Raw genomic sequence first — 21,717 nt, 5'->3', positions numbered from 1 at the left:
TCACGTGAACTGTGAACTGCGGAAAAAAGGAATCGGAAAATGTTCCACAACCAAGTACACAACAATTTTTGCACAATCTTTTTCGATAGCGAAATTTTAAGATTTTCCACTTGCATAAAATTTCACTTTTCTTTGAACTGTGTACTAGGTATAAAGACCTGTATAGAGATCGAAGCGAAGTGAAATTCCCATATAAAATACTTGATTTTTCACCAGCGTAAAAAATGTGATTGACATAAATTTCACTTCGCTTGGAATTGTAAACAGATACGATCCAGTGAAATCGTATCGTTTTCGCTTACGTTCACTTTTTTTCACGCATGCAGCTGCTCGTGAAAAAACAGCAGCTAAGCGAAAACTTGACGTTTCGAGAAAGAGCGTATCCGTCAGATTTTCACTTTTGTGCGAACTGTGAACGAACTGCGAAAAGAGGAAATTGAAAAATGTTCCACAACCATTTTTTTCACTACCGTTTTCGCTAGCGAAATTTCAAGATTTTTCACTAGCTTTAAATTTCACTTCGCTTTGAACTGTATGTTTACTAGGCTTAAGCAAAAAAGTTGCAAACGACAAATTTCGGTTTCGTTGGATCGTATCTGTTTATAGTTCCGAGCGAAGTGAAATTTTTGTCAATAAACATTTTTCACGCTGGTGAAAAATCGAGTTTTTAACGGTATAGATGTACAGGATATGTTAACCTCACTGTTCTCCTTAAGAATTTGACAGTTTGGGGTGATTTGCTCACGAAAATTCGTAAGTAAACCATGCCAAGCTGTCGAATTCCTATGAAATAAAAGTGATGTTTGTGAACTTCAATTTCAACGGAGTTTGCTGACGTTACCGACGGAGGAGGTTTCAAATGATTGCAACACAGATTCCACACGATTGTGACGGAGCTTGCTGACGTTCCTGACAGAGGAGGTTCCATATGATATTAGTGTAGGTTCCACACGATTTTTATAGACTGTGCTGACGTTCACCATGGAAGAGGTTTCAGACGATTGCGAAAAAAATTCTAGTCGATTTCAACGGAGTTTGCTGACGTTCACGACGATTTCAGATACTGCCAGTGAAATTTCCATGTGATTCAGACGAAGAACATTACAGAAAATTTTGACAAATAATCCAGATGAGGCAGTATCTCAAATATCCTAGCTTAAACCTCTTCCATGGTGAACGTCAGTAAACTCTGTCGAAATTATGTGGGATTTATGTCAAAATCGTCTGCAAAATATCTGTCGGAATCTGCTGAAACCTTCGTGGGTGGCATCTGAAATCTTCACCGGAATCTCCTCCGTCACACACATCAGTAAACTCCATCGAAATTGACCACTTTGTCAAGCAGTTTTGGCGTGACTTTCTACAAGCGATTTCACAAAACTGGACCAACTAATTTCAATTTTTTTATAAAACGCACAAATGATGGCTACTTTTCTAGAGGTTCTAGAAGAAACAATCTCAAAATAATGTTTTATTTCAAAGTTCGAGTGGTAGTAAACGTCATTTTAAGTGCTCGAATGAAGTAGTTAATTGTCTGAAATCTTTATCGATATCGTCTGGGATCTACTCCGTTGGAATCGTCTGGATCCTTTATTGACCGAGTCATTGGCAGCTTCTGAAATCTCCACCGAAATCTTCTGGAACCTCCTCCGACAGGAACGTCAGGAACACCAACAAACAAAACCAAATTTAGACGTTTCTGTCAGACCACTACAAAGATTAGAGGTGGTTAGAAAAATCCTAAGAGAAGAGCAGACAATACGGGGGCGAAAACGAACCACTTTTCTATCAAACGCGAACCAGCTCGTGATTGGCCGATTTGAAGTGCGTAAGATAGAGATAGAGATAGATATAGATAGAGATAGAGATAAAAGAGTAAGAAGCCAGTTGTCTCGTCTTCCTCTTAGGAAAAATCTTAGAAGCTGTTAGAAAACTTATGAAACGGTTAGTACGAGTAGCAACGGATATTTGAAAAAGGCTCAACTTTGATAAGGCTTTTCAAAAAGATGAAGGTGTTTGATAAGTACACTAGAAATTAGCTAACTGCAAAACTTTTGGCTGAAATGTTTTTTTTAACTGAAAGTCCACTAACTACAAGCAGTTTCAGTTATCGAACACTTTTCTGTCAAATTGTTGCATTTCAAAACGTCGAGATGAACCAGATGAACACAAAGATGATTCATTTACATTTACATTTACATTCATTCAATTACATAAAAGTTAATGTTTTCATGAATTCTGGCACCACTGCCATTAATTTTTACGTTTGTTGATCAATTGGCGATCACGGCGACTCTGTAGCTCTTTACTCCTATGAGAAAATCCATAAGCAAACGTCAGACTGTGCGTGAAACATTGCGGACTTTGCACTATCCTTTCACTTCACCGAAAGTTCCCATAAGAAACTGTCTAAATTTGTTGGAAGAGCCTGTGGAAGAGCAAATTTTTCGACGGTGCCGTCAACGCCAATAGAACAGTGAATTATTATTCTCCGCACGCTAACTTCTGCTTACTCACCAGGTGAGTCGATCGTACTCACTTTCGTCCGATGTATCGAGTTGTCAAAAATTGAGTAAACGAGAAATGTCAAACTGAGTAAAAGCCACTCAGTCAGCAAAATCCTAGACTTCAAGAGCAAATTTTCATTACGTCGAATGTAACAAATGTAAACAAAGTCGAGCTATCAGTGTCAATCGATTCTCCTGCTATTACACTATAATACTGTCCGAATATAGGATCAAATCCCATTTTTAAATTTATTTACCAGTCAAATTGCTTTTTGACGTAATCACCTTCCGATCAAAATAGTTTTCGATGTTACTTAAGTCACCCAATTTCTATGGAGATGCCGTTTGACTTAAGTAACAGCGCTGAGAAACCCGTGAAAAGTGTTCGTTCGTCGTTTCGCTTTCTCATTATTAAAGTGAATAAATCGAACTGTTTGTTGCTAAGATGATTTCGGTGGTCCTAAAATGATGAATGGGCTGCACGTAAGGAGACGTAATTGATAATTCTCCCGAATATCCTGGTAAATACACTTTGACTTAAGTAACAATAGGGGCCACCAAACGACGTATAATAACTTTTGACTCAAAAACCAGTATTTTTTAGCATGAAAGCTAGCGATTTGCATTTGTATGATTAAAACCCTGCTAAATATGTTAAACATTGCTATCACTATGAGATTATATGTGTTTACTTGGAAATAGGAATAAATTTTCGGTCATCAAAACAAAACTTTATTTTTCTCGGATTGGTGCGAATGTTACTTACGACATAATGAAAATTTGCTCTTGACTTGGAAAAAATGCCAGTCATGTCGTAGGAAACCTCATAGAAAATGTAACTCAAAACCGGCTGAAATGCCTTCAGGTATGTACGAATTGCTTAGGGAAACGGTGTTGAACCGTTTTTTGCTCCGGTAGAATGAATCCGGAGCAGGCAATTTCCATTTCCTTGAATAAAAATCAAAACAAAAACTCTCCCTGCAACTGAAAATACCGGCGAGTGGATTTGACTCAGTCTACGTGAGAACGTAGTTTACTCAAAAGTGAGTCAACATAAGGCTACTCAATTTTGAGTAGCCATACTTGCCGCTGAGATGAGTACATTCGACTCAATTTTGAGCTGACCAGAATAAGCGTGCGCCATCAGTGGTTGCTATGCTGTTGCGGTGGCATTCCAAATTGTCGAATTTTCTACCGGGGGACAGGTATCAGAATTTCATTTCATCTTCAGTGCGTTTGGCTTTACTTTCCCTGAGTTGCTCTTTATGGACGTACGGCTGTTTATTTGAACTGTATAGAGATAGGAGCATTATCAGGACATATTTTGAGAATCTAGCAGGTAAGTGTTTGACCCCTGCGATCACCCCTTTCTCTATTCCGTTGTATGGGAAATCCGTTTCGAGAGACTCGTGCCCGTAGAGAACTACCAGTCTTATACACTTAGTACGGGGCGAAGTTTACCAGCTGTGAGCTTTCATTCGCGAGTAATCGACGTCTAAAGTCATTGTTTACAAAAACAATTCGGCCCTTTTGAAATGTTCACACGGCATTACTCAATTACGAATGTCCGTCATTGCTAAATTTAGGCTCTGAACCATTTGGTGGATTATTTTAACTTTTGGTTAAAATTTGACAGATGGAAAGTTATCGATTAACCCTGCTATCCGAGCGTGGTTATTTCTGACAGACAAGAAGTTAAATTTTGACTACCGTGGCTCGAAAACCGGTCGATCGACAGCACGGGGATTTTCGAACATAAGAAATAACTTTCGAAATGTCACTTTTAACTACGAGTTAAATTTAACTCGGCAAATGGTTCACAGCCTTAATGCGGCATGAAATCGCCAATTCAAACTCATCCATCTTCACAAAATAGTTGTTCTCAAGGGAAGCATTGAACCAACTTCCTTAGGATCCACTTTTATTCCACTCACGGATTTTCTTTCTCAACGAATCACGAAGAATGTTCACATGGTTTCTTACGGATCTTCATCATTTTTACTCCCTAAAAAAGAGTGGAATTAACAGTACATGAACGGTGGCTCCTGGTTTACTGATAGTAAGTATCCGGTCGGCGGAAAGAGAACAGCTTCCTGTAGCGCTTGTGGTGGTATCTTTGCACCAGCGGGAAGCGGATCTTCGAGTCGTGGAACTGCTTGATGTGAGCACGACGGGTCTTGGAGGCCTCAACCGATTCGACCTTGATGATCTGTTGGGAAAATATTCGCATCAGTGATTCTTTCCGGGTCAATACTACCAAAAAGCAACTCACCTGAATGGAGTGGGCACGGGCATGGTGGCGCGAAGCCATATCGCTATAGCACTGCGTGACAGCACCGCCAACGGTCAGATCACGATACTCGCGGTACATGTTGTGGGTACGGGACGCGAATCGTACCGCAGCCAGATGCCGAAGTTCTTCACGCGCAGCGAAGTTTTCTCCAGGATACGCTTGACCGAGACAATCTCACCGGTGGCCTTCTTGAACTTACGCAGCTGCCGCAGGAAGTACCAGAAACGGGACTTTGCCGTGATCTGGTCCGGTGCGAAGATGTGCATCAATTCCGCCATGTATCACGCACAGACTGTCGTTTGCTTATTGGATTTTACAGGATTTTACCATACACACAAAAAATTATCGCTAATAAAATTTAAAAAACCATTGGTAGAATTAAAAGTTTGCATTGGTTCTTTTTGGTAGAAAGTCATTAGCATTCAAAACAAAAGTCAGACAACTTTCTAATCAAAAGTTGCCTGGTCACTGTTTTTAAAAGTTGAAACTTTCAAAATAAATTGTTCTGCTGTCAAAAGAAAAGATCGACTGGGTTGAAATTAAAAGTGGATTTTTTAAATTAAAATCATGCTTTTGGGCTTGAAAGTTTGGTATGAATGAAATAAGAGGGGTCATTTTTAGTTTAATATAATAAAAATTAAGTTAAAAAATAAGCAATTTTAATATTATAACACATAATTTTCATTTTCATTTCTATAAAATATTGGTATCAGTTTTTTTAATTCCTAATGTTTTTATTATAATTTAATTAATATATATTTATTGATATCCCAGTTACTCGTAATCTTTAGGGAAGTACTCCAGATCCAAGAAAAGGTTCTATATACTACGATATTTCTCGCAGGTTTTATAGACTCCGATATTTCTTCGATGTACCGTTTCATGTGGTTTCATGTTTTCCAAGCTGAGCGCCGGATACTTCTAATAATATTCCTTTGTCAGTTCTTGCAATTTTCGCTAAGGAGGATACATCGGATCGGCTAGAGGAATGCTTTCCCGGTGAAACCACCGTCAATGGCATCCGTAGTGGCTTCTGTGGTGTCAACATCGAAGATGGTGCAAAGTGCTTCGTACTTTCCAGAAACGTGTCAAAATCTGCAACAAGATAAGACCACCTTTAAATAATTCACCTTTAAAACCTAACCCCAAATTAACTTACCTAGTATTCAACTCCAGTTGCACATTCCGAAATAAGCTACCTACTCTTGGCCAAACCTGATTCCAGCACTTCCATATGCTCGCACTTCACTCCACTGAACATGCGAATACATATGTATTTTAATATTTTAAACTACATTTAAGTACATCAAACTGGTAGATTTTTTCCCGGGTTTTTTGTTTTTTTTTCACTTGTGATGGCTGTGATGCACGAAAAAACGAAACAACCCAACATTTAGTCAATGGTATTTTTGACAGTTGAACAATTTTCAGTTTGAAAATATGTCTTATTAAAATGACAAGTATAAAGTGAAAGACAAACTTATAAAATAACAATATTGCTTTCATGTTAAATCTTGTCGTAGTTGAAACTACGAAAGTTGGGAGACTTTTAATTTGAAAATGCATTATTTTTGAAGAAACAATTTTTATTTTTTGTGTGTAGGAGTAAAGAGCTATACCTGTATACAGAGTCACCGTCAACGCCAATAAACAAAGACGATCGCAGGGGGATCTGTCATTTCAGCAATGTGGAAGTCATGGTTGCCAGTAAACATTGTATGTTGCCGCTTGACGTTTTGACAGCTCATTCGACACAGAAACACTCTGAAACACCCAAAAACACACAAGAAACACAATTAGCACAGTTACAAGGTGGCAGAGTGACTTACCATGGAACCTCCGTTGGCAGCACCGAAAATCTCCATCGAATTCGCCCGGAACTCTATCCGACGTGAACATTTGAAAACACTGTCAAATCTCCCCGGAACATCCGTAACATATAAAATATCCACCGAAATCATACTATGGTATTTTCTCCGCCGTGAACACGCATAAACTTACTAGAAACTCACTGCAACCTCATCCGGTAGCAACGGAAATCTCAAACGAAATCGTGCAGAAGCTGCCTCCGGAACTTCCAGTGTCAACATCGAAAACCTCCTCCGAAATCGTGCTAAGCCTCCCGCATAAACGCGAACCATAAATTGACCTTACCTAAAATGGTTAAAAATTGTTTATAATCCCTGCTAAACTTTAACTGAAATGGTTATGGAACTTTACATGAACGTTTAATGATAAAGTTTCAACCTTATGTATTATGATTTTTTGGAAATGGACCTTACAAATAATGGGTTGTTAAGAACCATTACCATTCCAAATTCTTGTTTTCTCCATACACTGATAAATTGAACTATTCCCATTTTGCTTGAAATTTAATCAATTTGACATTAAACTCCGTTTAATCATATCGAATGATTAAAAACTAATCCTCTCTTTCTAAAATATAAGCATCTGATATTAATCCTAGTTTAATCATGGTTGATTAGATTGTAGATTATCTTTTCTTGAATAAATGTCAATCATTTTTGATTTCATTTTAATAATTTTTGATTGAATTTTGATCTTTTTTGATTATATATCAGTATTGAAAAAGAATAAAATTTAATACTGGGAAGATTATTTCGATTTTAATCATGCATGACTACTGCCGAAGTAATCATGGCTCGGACTCAATAAGGTGAAGCGGGAATCTGCATACTTTTTAAGCTTTTTTGATTTAATTTATCTTTGAGTGTACATTTTCAGAAAGAGAACTATATAAGAACGTTTTTACTTATGATTTGAGAACATTTATGGTAATGGTTATGGTAGTCACTAAGGTCCATTAATGGTTTTGTATTATCGCTCAACTTTACGTGGAATATATCGTGAATTGGTAATCAGTAAATTACAGGCAACCAATTCGCGATATATTCCACATAAAGTTGATCGATGTTACAAAACCATTCGTGGACCTTACTGACTACCATAACCATTACCATTAAAGTTCTCAAACCATAAGTTAAAAGGTTCTAATATAGTTCTCTTTCCGAAAATGTATGGAGAAAACAAGAATTTGGAACGGTAATGGTTCTTAACAACCCATTATTTGTATGGTCCAGTTCCAAAAAACCATAATACATAAGGTTGAAACTTTATCATTAAACGTTCATGTAAAGTTCCATAACCATTTCAGTTGAAGTTTAGCAGGGATTATAAACAATTTTTAACCATTTTAGGTAAGGTCAATTTATGGTTCGCGTTTATGAGGGCTGCTTCACCGAGAACGCGTGAAAACCCCGTCAAAATTCCGTTGAATCACTGACAAACCGACATGACACTTAATTCTGACTTATGCACGAAAATCGTAAACGGCCGATTTAAATGTGCAGTGATCCGAACTGTCAAAACCATAGGATTGTTTGATCTAGATAAAAATAATTTGTTCAGAATAGATCAGACACAAACCAATTCACAACTTTTATATAAGGGTTCATGGCTTAGCTAAATATTTCCCGTGAATACACACAAAAAATAATCGTTAATAAATTTAAAAAAAAAACCATTGGTAAAATTAAACGTTAGCGTTGGTTCTTTTTGGTAGATTTGCCAAAAGGTATAAGGAGATTTCTATCCGTGTGTGTGGTTACACATGATTTTTATAAGTACACATAAAAAGTATGTGTCGTCGACATATACATCATTTGTTTATCACATTGCAAAAATTCATATGTGGAACACATAAAAATAATCATTGAATTTTTATTAGTGTATTTTTGGTTCAATTTTAATTATCCCAGCTTATAGCATTTTGTCCACTATTGGACTTTTCTCGTCCATTGTGCACAGTTTTTTTTTTGTCAATATTGTATAAATTTTTATAGGCGTGTATAAACAACAGTCAACCGTCTGACAGTTATGCGTGTCAAAATAATCCACCCCCGCAGTCCCACACCGCCAGCTGATCCGCTCGTTTGCTCAACCACTAGCACTTCATCGATGAGAAGGAAAATCCGTCAAAACGATTGCGAGCTTGCGCAGTTGTGTTTGTGCTTCTTGTCTTCTCCCGTCTGCTGGGGTGGTGTGTTTGGTTTCGTGAACCGTCCGTCTACCTCGAAGTGGCTCATCTATTGCTCATGGCTGGTGATATTATGCTTATGAGCTCCGTGGTGTGAAAATAAGGTGAAAAATCTCCAGAAAGGAAAACATAGCCATTGATACTGTGACTTTCCCAGTGCAGCCGTTCAAGTGCAGGTGAAGAATAGTCTGGAAGCAGCCCAAAATGCGTGAAAGATTGCTGCTTTTGCTGGAGGGGCATCGATTTGATTGGCAATAATATATGTAGCTACCTAACTATTCAACGTCCATCAGCAAAGCGATCGAGACGAAAAGGAAACGGCATCGACGACGACATTATTGTGCTCTACAGCGTAAACGAAAAGAAGATTACACGCAAGAGTTGCCGAAATCTGGCTTGGAAAAAAAAAACGCTTATTGGAAGGAAGAAGCTGTAATCACTATCTGTATAGCTATTTAGCTGCTTGCTGCACAGAGTACTCACAACAGGAATTGCGACAAACTTTTCTGTGACTTACGATCGAAAGTGCAAAAAAATGGGCTTCGTCAAAGATCCGTGCGGAATTGTTTGCGTGCTGGTGACCTACTTGGCGGTGATTTACGCCGACTATGTGGTGACCCGGTGGATCATCCTGCAAACCATGCAGAACAGGTTGGTACAGTGACGGACGACGGTTCAATGCATATTTGAGATCTTATCTGTTAATCGCGCTTGGCTTTCGGGGTGTAGATATCAAAAATAATGTTCAAAGTTTGATTTATTAGGAAAACACTGGTGTGTGTAGATGTTTGTGGAAAGACGATGAAGACGGCGGGTTCGATTCGCGCCGACATAGAGTATCATAGTTGCAAGAAAGGTGCTGGCTTTGAAAGTTTAAGTAGTCCAACACTTGTTAGTTGAAATACTTATGTTGGGAGGGAGCAGTCGTAAAATTCCAGTTGATGTTTGAAAAAAAATAGTCATTTAAAGCTACGCTACTAATTAAAAAGTATGAGAAGGACCGAAAAGGCATAACATCTCTGATCACGCCTACCTTCGGAAAGGAAGTAAAGCCATAGAGGTAACTCTAAGACCAGACGGTCCCGAAGAAACGTTCTCAACTTTTTAGCTCATCTCTGGTACTCTCTTGGGTGTCAAGCTAATCGATGCACCCCTCGAAACATAGGAAAATCCGCGAACCCATCATTTTATCTGTAAAACTTTCATAGCGAATCAAAACAAACATAGTGTAGTACTAGAATTTCGACTGGAATGGGGTACGTTAATCGATTTGCTTGGGACCAATAGGCTAGTCAAGTAGTGAGCCAATTTAAAATCGTTAGTTTACACCGGTTAGTAAAGCCATTGGTCCCCGGTTTATGAATTGATGGGTCGAGAGGTAGGGCCCAGGTGTGGGAGCTTCCTCCCTGGCGTCGGTAGCATTGTTGCTCAACACGTCAAGGAAAAAAAACTACTGGGGGGCAAATCGAAAAATTGTGTGACGGACCGTGGGTTTGAAGAAAAACTTCAAGTCCCCTCATCCATTAATGTATGAATTAGGTAGAGGAGTGTGCGTTTGACTTAGTACTGTTGCATTAATGGCAATTCGCTCAATTTCAACTTCTATTCAATTTTCACACTGCCGTACTCTAGCGGAACTATCAACCTATCCTCTTCAGAACTTTCTCTAGTTAATAAATTATCACACTAAAGCTTCATGTTGATATTAGTATAGCATTTCCAACCAACTCTGAAAATCGTAAACTTCACGTATGAAGTAACAAGCAACACTTTGAATTCAGAAGTTCTCCACCTTCTGTAGCAAAATACAATTGCTTGTGCTCGAAGAGGTACCGGAAGAAGCATTGAGTTTTAACTAGATACCAACAAATAATTATCATTGTAATGCCGCGGATACACTTGTATGACCAACTATGAGCATGAGCATTATTTGTATTATAAATTATGAGCACATCCATGGTCACACTTGTATAGTTCATGGATTAGCTCATATTGTATTATACAAATAATGCTCACTCAGATTGTCATGCAAGTGTATCCGCGGCATAACATACACTGCACAAACGCATAAAATCTACTAGGTGAAAATCCGACGGTAGTCCGCAAAACTCCAGTCATTTTTCAAGAAGTTCAGCGTTTTTTGAAAACCGGAAAATATTCACATTGTTACACCTCGTTACAATTAATTAATTAATTTAGCTTTATTTAGGAGGCTTTCAGCCTTAGGCTGGTTCGCCTCCAACACCTCGTTACACTTCCACGACGGTGGTTAGGGGAAAACTTGGCAATGCGCTTCATATACAATAAATTTTAATTGAAATTTATATAAAAATAGTTCGACAGTGAGTATGCATAAGGGCGTAAACGCGATGATCGATTCTCTTCGTAGATTTTCTCTTTTGTTAATAACTCGCTAGATTTAACGTTTCTCGGTGCGTTTGCTGTTGCTTTTGATAGCCAATACAACCCGTTAAAACTCTGTATTGAACAAATTCTAGAAAATTATTTCGCTGTAGCAATGCAAAGAAAAAACCGAAATCGTCTGATAATATTTCTGCGAATCTTTGAATATAGGATTACTAGTACGAAGCGAGGTACGAAGGTTGAATTGAAATGATTCTTTGACATAAATAACAACGCCGCCAGTGTGTCTAGAATGCGATAAACAAGCAGCAACATTATATCTCGGAATACTATACTGATCAAAAGTTTCAGTTTCTACAATATGAGTTTCAGATAATAAAACTAAAATAGGACGTTTTTCCTCAACAATCTGACGTAATGCAACGTAGTTTGTTGACAACCCGGCAATATTCAAATACAAAAAATCGAATTGATTCACATTCCTGGAACTTGGCTGCTATTTATTGAAACGCAAGCTGCTTTTCTTCTGATCAAAAAGTCTTTTATAGAGCAAAGATTCAGAGCTAAATGCGGCATGGTTGACGTTCAAGTTCATTTTACGTTCTTTATTCATTTGTAAACAATAAACACATTTCAATACAGTTGACGTACACTCCGAGGTTTAGAGTTGTTGGCTGCACCTAGAACACTTCTCACAATGTTTGCAAGCCATGATCTTGTGCCCAAATTCTCCACATTTGAAGCATCTCAACACATTAATCGCGGGAACTATCGAGCACCGATCAAACCCAACATTTACTTCTTTCGCACTTAATAAACATTTATACGTATCTCCATCGACTTCAATCACAATGTGTATATTATCTGTATTCCACTATCAGAGTTTGTAGAATATTCTATTTTGTGAAGATTGTACTATAGAGGTAACTCTAAGACCACTGGGTCCCGAAGAAAATCATTATTATTTTTGGCTCACTCAGTACCAGAACAACGGTCCCAAGCAGTCCCAAGCTATTTCACTCACCCCTGCATGAATCCACACACCCCTGATGTTATCTGTCAAACTTTCATAGCGAATCAAAACAAACATAGTGTAGTAATAGAATTTCAACTAGAATAGGGTACGTTAATCGTTTGCTTGGGACCAATAGGCTACTAAAGTGGTGAGCCAATTTAAAATCGTTAGTTTCGTATTGATTGTTGATTGTACTATGTTGAAAAATTGTATTCGTGTTTTCTTGCAGCCCCCTAAGAATTGCTTCCCTCTGTGCTCTCTATTCCCTCGTTGAATAGCCACACCCTGACGAACATTCCCCGTGCAGTGATGAATGCAGTGCTTCTCCCCGGAAAACTAAATGTGTGTCACGGAAATGCCCAAAGTATCTGTGCTAGGAGGTCAACCAAACTGGACGAAGTATGAAAACTGCTTCAAGACTCCAAAGTTAGTAACCGCAGCATTGCCATTCCTGGATATAAAATCTTACGCAACGACCGACTGTATAAGCGTGGAGGTGGAATTGTGATCTATTACAAAGATCACTTACGGTGTAGGGGAAACATTCCTATTATTGCGGTACGTTAGAAGCGTTAGGAGCCTATTGTTGTGTATGGAGACCTCCATACACAACAATAGGCTTCTAACGCTTCTAACGTACAGACTGTTTCCCCTAATAACATTTTTGGGACAGTACTACAACTCGATTCAGAAGACAAAACAGAGCGCCTAGCGTTGGAGTTGCGACTTGGCTCGGAGAAACTGCTGATTGTAGCCGTTTACAATCCCCCAAAAAACGACTGTTCAGGTTTTCTTGCCGATAAATTAGCCGACTTTGCCGCACGTTATGAAACCGTTTTGCTTATTAGAGATTTCAACACAGGCTTGAACACCCGAAACAGTAAGCAAGCAAACTTCGAAACAGTGCTTCAGAGTTTTGCGTTGACGTCTGTTGGTGACGAGCCAACCTTCTTTCACCATACGGGATGCTCACAGTTGGATCTGTTTATCACTAGCTGCGATTCGAAGGTTCTGCGCTTTAATCAGGTTAGTTTCCCTGCACTTTCGCAGCATGATCTGACTTTCGGTTCTTTGGATTTTGATGGTTCGCCTGCACCAATAATTCAAACATATCGTGACTATGTCAATTTCGACGCTCCGGCTTTGGAAAACGCTATACAGTCCGTTGCATGGGACAATATGTACTCCATTGACGACCCCGATGATTTACTCGATTTCTTCAACAGTCATCTCAAACGGATCCATGATCAATGTTTCCCGTTTCGAACAGACAGCGACCGTATGCAGAGTAACTCGTGGATTGATTACAATATCAGGAAGTCAATACTGGAACGCGATTTAGCCTACAAGGACTGGCTGAATGCATCGTCGGATTCAAAGTTACAAGCAAGACAACGATATAAAGCACTGAACAATCGAACCAACGCGTTGATCAAGGACACCAATGCACGTTACCTGCGCCGCTTCTTAGACGACAGGATCCCATCCAAAACTCTGTGGAAGCGGATCAAAACTCTTGGTGCTGGTAAGGAACAAGTGTCAGCGGACTGTGAATTCGACCCAACCGAAATAAACCGAGTGTTTTTGGCGAGCTACACCAATAGTACATACCAAGGCATTCCACACAAGCTTCTCCTTCCATCCTGTACAAGACTGGGAAGTTGTGAACGCAACATGGGACATTATATTCTACCTTTCCTGCGTACTGGAAGCAAGCGAAAGTACTGCCTCTACGAAAAAAAGACACATTTGAACACGTTCACAAATCTCAGGCCTATTAGCATCTTGTGTGCGATGTCGAAGGTTTTTGAAAAACTTTTAAAGCAACAAATGTCGGCGTTCATTTCTGAGAACCATCTTCTATCGGATTGTCAAGCTGGGTTTCGCAGAGGACATAGCATCAAAACTGCGACGTAACGTGTTTACGATGATTTGGCGACCACAATCGACAAGAAAGGGTCCGCCATATTGCTCCTGTTGGATTTTTCCAAGGCGTTCGATACAATCCCAGTATGCCTCGTCAATTCGTACCTATTTGGAAGAAATCAAACTACTGTCTTTTGTGGCAATCAATGCGCTAAGATTGGCGAGGTAACATCTGGCGTACCGCAAGGGTCGGTGATCGGCCCTTTGTTGTTTTGCTGTTTGTAAGACGGTTTGGCCCGTGTGTTCATGAGCTAATGAGAATGGTGAACGAAGACCTTGAGAGAGTTGCTGAATGGTCTGATCGTAACGAGCTTTTCGTGAACCAGTCGAAAAGCACGGCAATTTTCGTTAAGAGACGCCGTCGTAACTCTGTTCGCACTGATTCGCTGCCTGTTATCTCCATGAAAGGACAACCCTTTGAATGGACCGACAGAGCTGTAAATCTTGGTTTCGTGTTTCAAGCTGACTTGGAGTGGGATGGACTAATTAATCAGCAATGCGGGAAAATCTACGCTTGTCTGCGCACGCTCTATAGTACAGCTTCTGCCCCATCCACGAATGTTCGGCTTAAGATGTTCAAAGCTCTCTTACTGCCGGATTTTCTGTTTGGAGATCTTCTGCATGTAAACCCCAGCGCGAACTCCATGGGCAGGTTACGAGTTGCACTTAATAGCTGTGTCCGTTTCGTCTATGGGCTTGACCGGTACGCAGGAGTGAGTCATCTCCAGCCAAACTTGATCGGTTGCTCGTAGCAGAATTGTGTCTTTTTGTGGAAACTTGCCAAAACGTGTTCCCCACCAGCGCTCTTCCAGAAGTTGATCCCGTTTCAAAGTCGTCGATCGCAAAATTTGATCCTTCCACCGAACAACACGTCAGGCTACGCAAGCACAATGTTCGTCGGAGGTGTGGTAAATTGGAATATGCTGCCTTCTACGATTAAACGTTCGACGATCTAACCTTTATCGACAATTCCAAAACTCGAGGCAGCCCTCGAGTTTTGGAATTGTCGATAAAGGTTAGACATAGGTTAGTGTTTGTATTATATAACTGACGACATACTATATTATGTACAAAACATTTTACAACACGGAGGTGGTATTTTAAAAGGGATTACCCCTTACACTGGCAGATGATAAATAAACAAACAAACAAACAAACAACTCTAAACTTGTTGTAAGTGAAGCGTGGATTTTGAAACATGTTAACTACTTTTACTTCATTTATAGCGATGTCTTCATTTTGACTTTTTGTGTAGTCAATGAAGACATCGGAGGAATACTGTATCTTGGCACCAAAGTGGGAACAACAGCACTATAGTTTTCACCCAGATTGCTTTCAATACAATTTTTGCACACTCAACAATAATAGAGCCATCTTTACCATTCCTAAAATTGCTGATTTTGTGTGTTTTTTGATCTAACTGTGTTCTAACTTACGAGTATCTTCGCAAGTTTTTTTGTACTCTATCGGTTTAATCACAATGACCGAGGCTTACAATTATTCGGCTTGTTACTGTTACTAATATTTTTACTTGTACTTGTACTAGCACGACTAGATACAACATCCACAAAACTCGCATTTTGTTGAAAAACATCATCAGTCGATCGTTGTTACTATTTTGAAATTTACGTTTTTTGCGTCTGGGATTTCGGTCCGATTCAAAATGATCTTCCTAGATGCACTGCACTGAACATTTGTTGCAGCTAAAGTCTTTTTCGCACTAATTTCAAAAAATTAACTAGTAAGCGTGTTCCATTTCTCCTTAATTATTTTGTCAAAGCAACTTAAAGAACCATTTGCATTTTGTTGCATTCTTTCCATCTCGATTCTTACGCGTTGTCTATCTGATCAGCAACGTTGTTTCGTATGTCAGTAATAGAGTCTTTACCGATGATTTTGCCATCCGAAACCGATACATTCTGCTCGTCATAACTCTGATCTGACAGACAATTACTACACTTGAATAGAACATTTGCATTATCCGTGATAAGCTTTGCTAGAGTGTAGTGAATGTGCAATGAAATACACGAGCACACTAACCCATACAGAAAATAGGCAAATCGCTTACCACAATCCTCATAAAGGTCGAACACGAAATTATTGCGACACCGAAAATGTCATGCCAATTTTCTTATAATGTTTAGAATCAAACCAAAATTTTAGGGTAGTTTTATACATATATTTACTTCAAAAATCAAAAGAAAAGTTAATCGATGGAGCCTTGAGTGTAAAATTGAACGCATTTTCGCTTGATGCCCTCCATCAAAGTCTTTACAGTGTCATCCGGTACCAGTTTCTCAGTTTTTTTTTTTCCATTTTCTTAACATGTCCTTCTCGTCTTTGACTATCTTCTTGCTCTTCCGAAGTTCCCGCTTCATTATTGCCCAGTACTGCTCCACCGGGCGCAGCTCCGGACAGTTTGGCGGATTCATGTCCTTTGGAACAAAATGAACAGAATTGGCCTCATACCACTCCAGGACACTTTTAGAATAGTGGCATGATGCCAAATCTGGCCAAAATAGCGGAGCTTCGTCGTGCTGCTGCAAGAACGGCAAAAGGCGCTTCTCGAGGCACTCAGATTTGTAGATCTCGCCATTTACTGTGCCCTTTGTCACGAGAGGCTCACTCCTCAGTCCGCAAGAGCAGATGGCCTGCCAAATGAGATATTTGGAGGCGAACTTCGACATTTTTTTCTTCTTAAATTTGTCGTCCACATCGAACTTGCTCTTGCCGGTGAAAAACTCCAACCCCGGAATTTGCTTAAAATCGGCTTTTATATACGTTTCGTCGTCCATCACACAGCAGCCATATTTTGTCAGCATCTTCTCGTAGAGCTTCCGTGCCCGAGTTTTAGCCGTCGATTGTTGCCGCTCATCGCGGTTTGGGAAGTTCTGTACCTTGTATGTATGTAGTCCAGCTCTCTTCTTTGCATTCTGGACGTAGCTCTGCGACATGCCGATCTTTTTAGCCAAATCACGGCTTGAGACGTTGGAATTTGCTTTAATCATCCGCTTCACCTTTCCCTCCATCTTTTTGTTCTCCGGTCCCGGTTTTCTTCCAGCTCCTTTGCCGTGGTCCAACGTCAACCGCTCCTGGAACCGCTTCAACACTCTGGAGACGGTTGAATGGTGAATGTTCAACATTTTTCCCAGCTGCCGGTGCGACAGGTCAGGAAATTCCAGGTGTTTGGAAAGAATTTGTTCTCTCAACATTTTCGTTGAATCGAAAAACACGACTTCGAGTTTGACAGCATGTACACAATACACATCAATGAGAAAGTGTGCAAAATTTGATTGATTGTTACCCAATGGTAAAAAAGTTATGCCCTGTTGAATGTGTCGCAATAATTTCGTGTTCGCCCTTTAATAATTCTCGCAAGAATTTGTTTAATTTCTATCCATAATTTTTTTTTAGAATTCGCTTGAAATATTCCTCGGAAATCTTTTGGTATGCCGTTTAGAATTAAGAAATGTATTATCTCAAAATTTCCTTGGATTTCAACCCAAAAATGTCCTTAAGATCTCTTGGGATTACCTTGGAATTCTCTTGAAACTTTCCTTAGTATTGCGTTGGAAATTTCTTCAGATTATCTTGGAGTACTAGTCATATGCTCAAAAATTCTTGCCTCCCGGAAACTCATTGAAATGCCCTTCAAAATGCTTCTGAATTCTCTTAGGAATTATCTTGAAACTACCCAAGTAACCAACAAGCCCGTAAATAACCTAATAATGGCCTTTTTTGCAACATAACCTCACCATTATGTTGCATTTTTTTTTAATTAGCGAGCTGGATGGTTACTTGGGAAATTCCTTTCCATTCGCTTTAGAGTTCCCCAGAATTATAATCGCGTCCATTAATCCCATTTCCCTCTTCCAGCCTCTGGGCCCCGTTTCACGTGGTCGCATTCAACACCATCGTGTTCCTGCTGTCGATGGCTCACCTAAAGGCGGTGCTGCTGGATCCGGGGACTGTGCCACTGCCGCAAACCCGTATCGACTTCTCCGATCTGCACTCGGAACGAAACTATAACCGCGAGCACGAAGAGTGGACCGTGTGCACCCGCTGTGAGACGTACCGACCCCCGAGGGCCCACCACTGTCGCATCTGCAAGCGCTGCATCCGCCGGATGGACCACCACTGCCCGTGGATTAACAACTGCGTCGGTGAGAGGAACCAGAAGTACTTCTTGCAGTTTCTGATGTACGTCTGTGCGCTGGCTCTGTACTCGATCTTCCTGATCATCGCTTCGTGGGTGTACCCCTGTGAGAATTGCTCGACCACGGTTCCGGAAACGCAGAGCCGCATGCTGCACAGCGTGCTGCTCCTGCTGGAGTCGGCTCTATTCGGGCTGTTTGTGATAGCCATCATGGTGGACCAAATGCATGCCATCCTGTATGACGAAACCGCAGTGGAAGCGGTCCAACAGAAGGGACCCTACCGCAGCCACAGGCCCAAGATGGCTCTGCTGGCGGAGGTGTGCGGCCGGGGTCATCCTGCCATGTGGCTGTTTCCCTGTGCCACGCTGAATCGGAAGCATCACGACGTGCCGCTATTGAGTCACGATGTCTAAGTTGATGTGGGGGGTATTATCGCTTTATGTTTTTTTTTCCTTTCAGCAAGGGTATTAAGTTCCAGCTTCGATTATCTTGTAGTTTGATTCCTAATTTGCAGACCGCGCGTGAGTCGAACGGAAAAGAGGACGCCAGGACCGTTGCTTGCTAACCGGGAGACATTAATTATGTATATGTATGTATGTTTACGAGTAGGTATTTATTATCAAGGTGTGGGAGTAAGGTAACAAAGTAAAGCGATAAAGTATATTTTATGGCTTCCGATAAATGGTGGACTAGGTAGAAACGAAAAGCAGAATATACAAGCAATTTGGTTTGAGGTGAATGGAAGGGATTTATTGTTGTGCTGTTTCCAATGGCGCTTAAGCTTCAAACAATGCGAATGATACTGCATAAGTCCGGATTTATAAGGTTCGAGTGATCGAAAACAGTATTTTGAGTGGGCTCATCCTAAAATACTGAGCATCCCAGGGAGTTATGTCATATTCCGTCAAATTTGGATAAGCCATATGAATCGAGTTGAAAGCCCCAAAATCATTGGAATCGGCACTCAAATGATACGTTATAATTATTGTTTATTAAGTTAATATGCAACAATAACACAGCAAGCAAAAATCGTAAGGCCCCGTATGTATAGGTAAAAAATGACGTACAAACAAATTAACAAAACAGTTTCTGTACTTTGCATCCAAAGTTCAACATCAACAAATCAAACATGTTTTGAACAATTTTCTAAAATTATAATTCAAAAATCACATACGGTACTGTAAACTACAATCTCTTTATTCCTATCGACCGAATGTTCACATGCGCAACCGTATATCTTCTCCGTGTGACGAGAACTGATGTAGAATACGATAATAGCCATCAAACAACCGTAACAAGAAAGATTTGAATTTGAGGTTTCCCCCATCGTAGAGCAGCACTATTTCACCGACTTGTGTGCTTTTTCTCCTTCATCAATCCCGGATATCATTCCTTAAACCCCTCCCCCTTTCATTGGTATAGACAAAACAATTGGAAGCAATATCGAACTACTTCCACATATGACGATATACACGGCCAATGAGAACGACACAAATTTGCAGGAACGCAGCGATGAATAAATTTGGCTTATGTTTTCCTGTGCAACACCTCAAAAATCTGCCGGAAAATGAGGAAAATTGACGAAAATTTTACCGGGATTTTTTCCTGTAAAAACATGACGCAAGTTAACTCATCACTGAGTTCCTGCACTTTATGTGGTTATGAGTAAACTAAACTCAAATTTGGGTCGTTCTCATTCGACGTGTATGCTCTAGGAGAGAAACACAAACCAATAGGTATACCTGATTTCGCACCGAATTTCACACCCCACATTGAATTAACTTTTAAGCAAAGTGAGCGAGCTTTCACCTTCGAAGAATTGTTGATTATTTTTAAGTACTTTTCAGTTGTAAATATCTTTCGCCTGACTTTTTTTTTAGACTTAGATTTTTTACGAACAGTAAATTCATGGGTTGTAGTGAATATTAATTATGATTTGCTTGGCAAGTTATTTTTAAGTTATCGTTGGTGCTTAGGTTTTACCAAACTGATACTAGCAAGAAAGTAGCTTTTTTAAAACCAATGTCAATGTTGACTCTTTTGTTTTCTTTTTGATACGAAACAACCACGGTACAGTAGATTTATATGACTAAGCAATAGAAACGGGAAATGTGAACGCATTCTTTTGTACATATATCTTTCTCCGGAGCAAAATTAGCTGCAATGCATGCACTTCAGCTTTGGTTTAGAATTTCCGCAACATAAAACGGAAAAAAAACCCCGACTGGCACTGATGCAAAATTTTATCGTTGACAAATCAGAGAGAAACTTTTTCGAAGCATTTCTATAGTTGCAGACCGTGTAGCATTTTGGAGGGCTAGTTCCGCATCCACATGAGCAGGAAGAGGAGAATCAAATAATGCAAACTATAGTATGTAAGCAACTGTAAGTGACACAAATCTAGCGAGTAAGAAATCGGTAAATCCATAACTATATATTTAAAGAAAACACACAAACACACAGCAAACTGAATGTAACATTGAACCATACTGCATGCATAATGGTGATAAATGGTTAAGTGTAGGAAGAAGCTCCAGCAAAGTCATTATTGAAAGGAAGCGATCAAGTCTGAGAAATGTAAAATGGTTACACTAACAAAAATATGTAAAAACTCAATTGCAAAGCATCTCAGATTTAAGAAACAATGGAAATATGATTTATTTTTGAAAGACAAAACCGTAGAATACACGAACTCAACCCACTCATTCACAGTAAAAGTCTTACGTGCAAACACTCTTTCCTGAAATATTGTAGCTCCCCGTTTCCTGAGAATCAGTGAATACATTTGTCAGATGAGAATGATGTGCAATAATTTCCTAGCGAAGGGATCTTTTACTGCGGTGGAAAGTAATGAGAAAAAGGCCCTTCGGTACTGGATCTCATCACCCTTTCTCGTGGCACTCATCGATATGTTTGCATACAAGCTGCTATGGGTTATTCACTAGTCGCTTATCCTGTTGTTCCATACTGGGCACGGGCATGGTAAAACTGGATGTTTCCAGGGGACAACAAGGAGTAAAGCTGTAACAACTGTAATTCCCTCTACGATAGCTCGTCACGACGCCTGAATGGAGCAAGGACGTGACTGGTTAGTTGCTTCCTCCTGACCCCAGCTGAAATGTTGGTTTGAGCACTTCGAACAACATCTTCAAGTTTCAACGACCAACTAACCATTATGATCAACCAATAGGGTGAGGCGCATCACTCGCGTCAACTCCGAGCCTCCATCACTGCAGGCGATAAAAGCATGGTTGAACATTTTCATTCTAGGTAAACAAAATGTTATTCGGAATTATGAAATCATTATATTTTATGATGGCTCCCTCCCTTAGCTCAGTTGGTAAAGGTGCAGCTTCGACTTCCCTCAGCATAGAGTATGACTGTATGACTTTCTCCAC

The 21,717-nt window shown here is 39.8% G+C and overlaps 1 protein-coding gene and 1 pseudogene across 1 annotated transcript; one reads left to right on the top strand and one right to left on the bottom strand.

Annotated features, from left to right (window-relative positions):
- Positions 1-4,475: 4,475 nt before the first annotated feature.
- LOC135705756 (large ribosomal subunit protein eL20-like) lies at positions 4,476-5,066 on the bottom strand (annotated as a pseudogene).
- A 3,742-nt stretch (positions 5,067-8,808) lies between these two features.
- Positions 8,809-21,131, top strand: Dnz1 (DNZDHHC/NEW1 zinc finger protein 11). The gene is made up of 3 exons (XM_065227586.1): positions 8,809-8,961; positions 9,020-9,508; positions 18,039-21,131. The coding sequence occupies exons 2-3, from the start codon at positions 9,393-9,395 to the stop codon at positions 18,730-18,732; spliced, it is 810 nt and encodes a 269-aa protein (XP_065083658.1). The 5' UTR covers positions 8,809-8,961; positions 9,020-9,392; the 3' UTR covers positions 18,733-21,131.
- The last annotated feature ends 586 nt before the right edge of the window (positions 21,132-21,717 follow it).

Source organism: Ochlerotatus camptorhynchus, unplaced genomic scaffold, assembly GCF_037179485.1.
Source record: "Ochlerotatus camptorhynchus isolate MF236.1 unplaced genomic scaffold, CSIRO-AGI_Acam_v1.1 ptg000274l, whole genome shotgun sequence".
NCBI lineage: Eukaryota > Metazoa > Arthropoda > Insecta > Diptera > Culicidae > Ochlerotatus > Ochlerotatus camptorhynchus.
This window is presented reverse-complemented; position numbering and strand designations above follow the sequence as displayed.

Bases quoted from the DNA above. Each gene is read 5' to 3' on its own strand.
- Dnz1 (XM_065227586.1), top strand. From the start codon at position 9,393: ATGGGCTTCGTCAAAGATCCGTGCGGAATTGTTTGCGTGCTGGTGACC. The intron at 9,509-18,038 runs GTTGGTACAGTG...TCCCTCTTCCAG, and splicing joins CTGCAAACCATGCAGAACAG to CCTCTGGGCCCCGTTTCACG.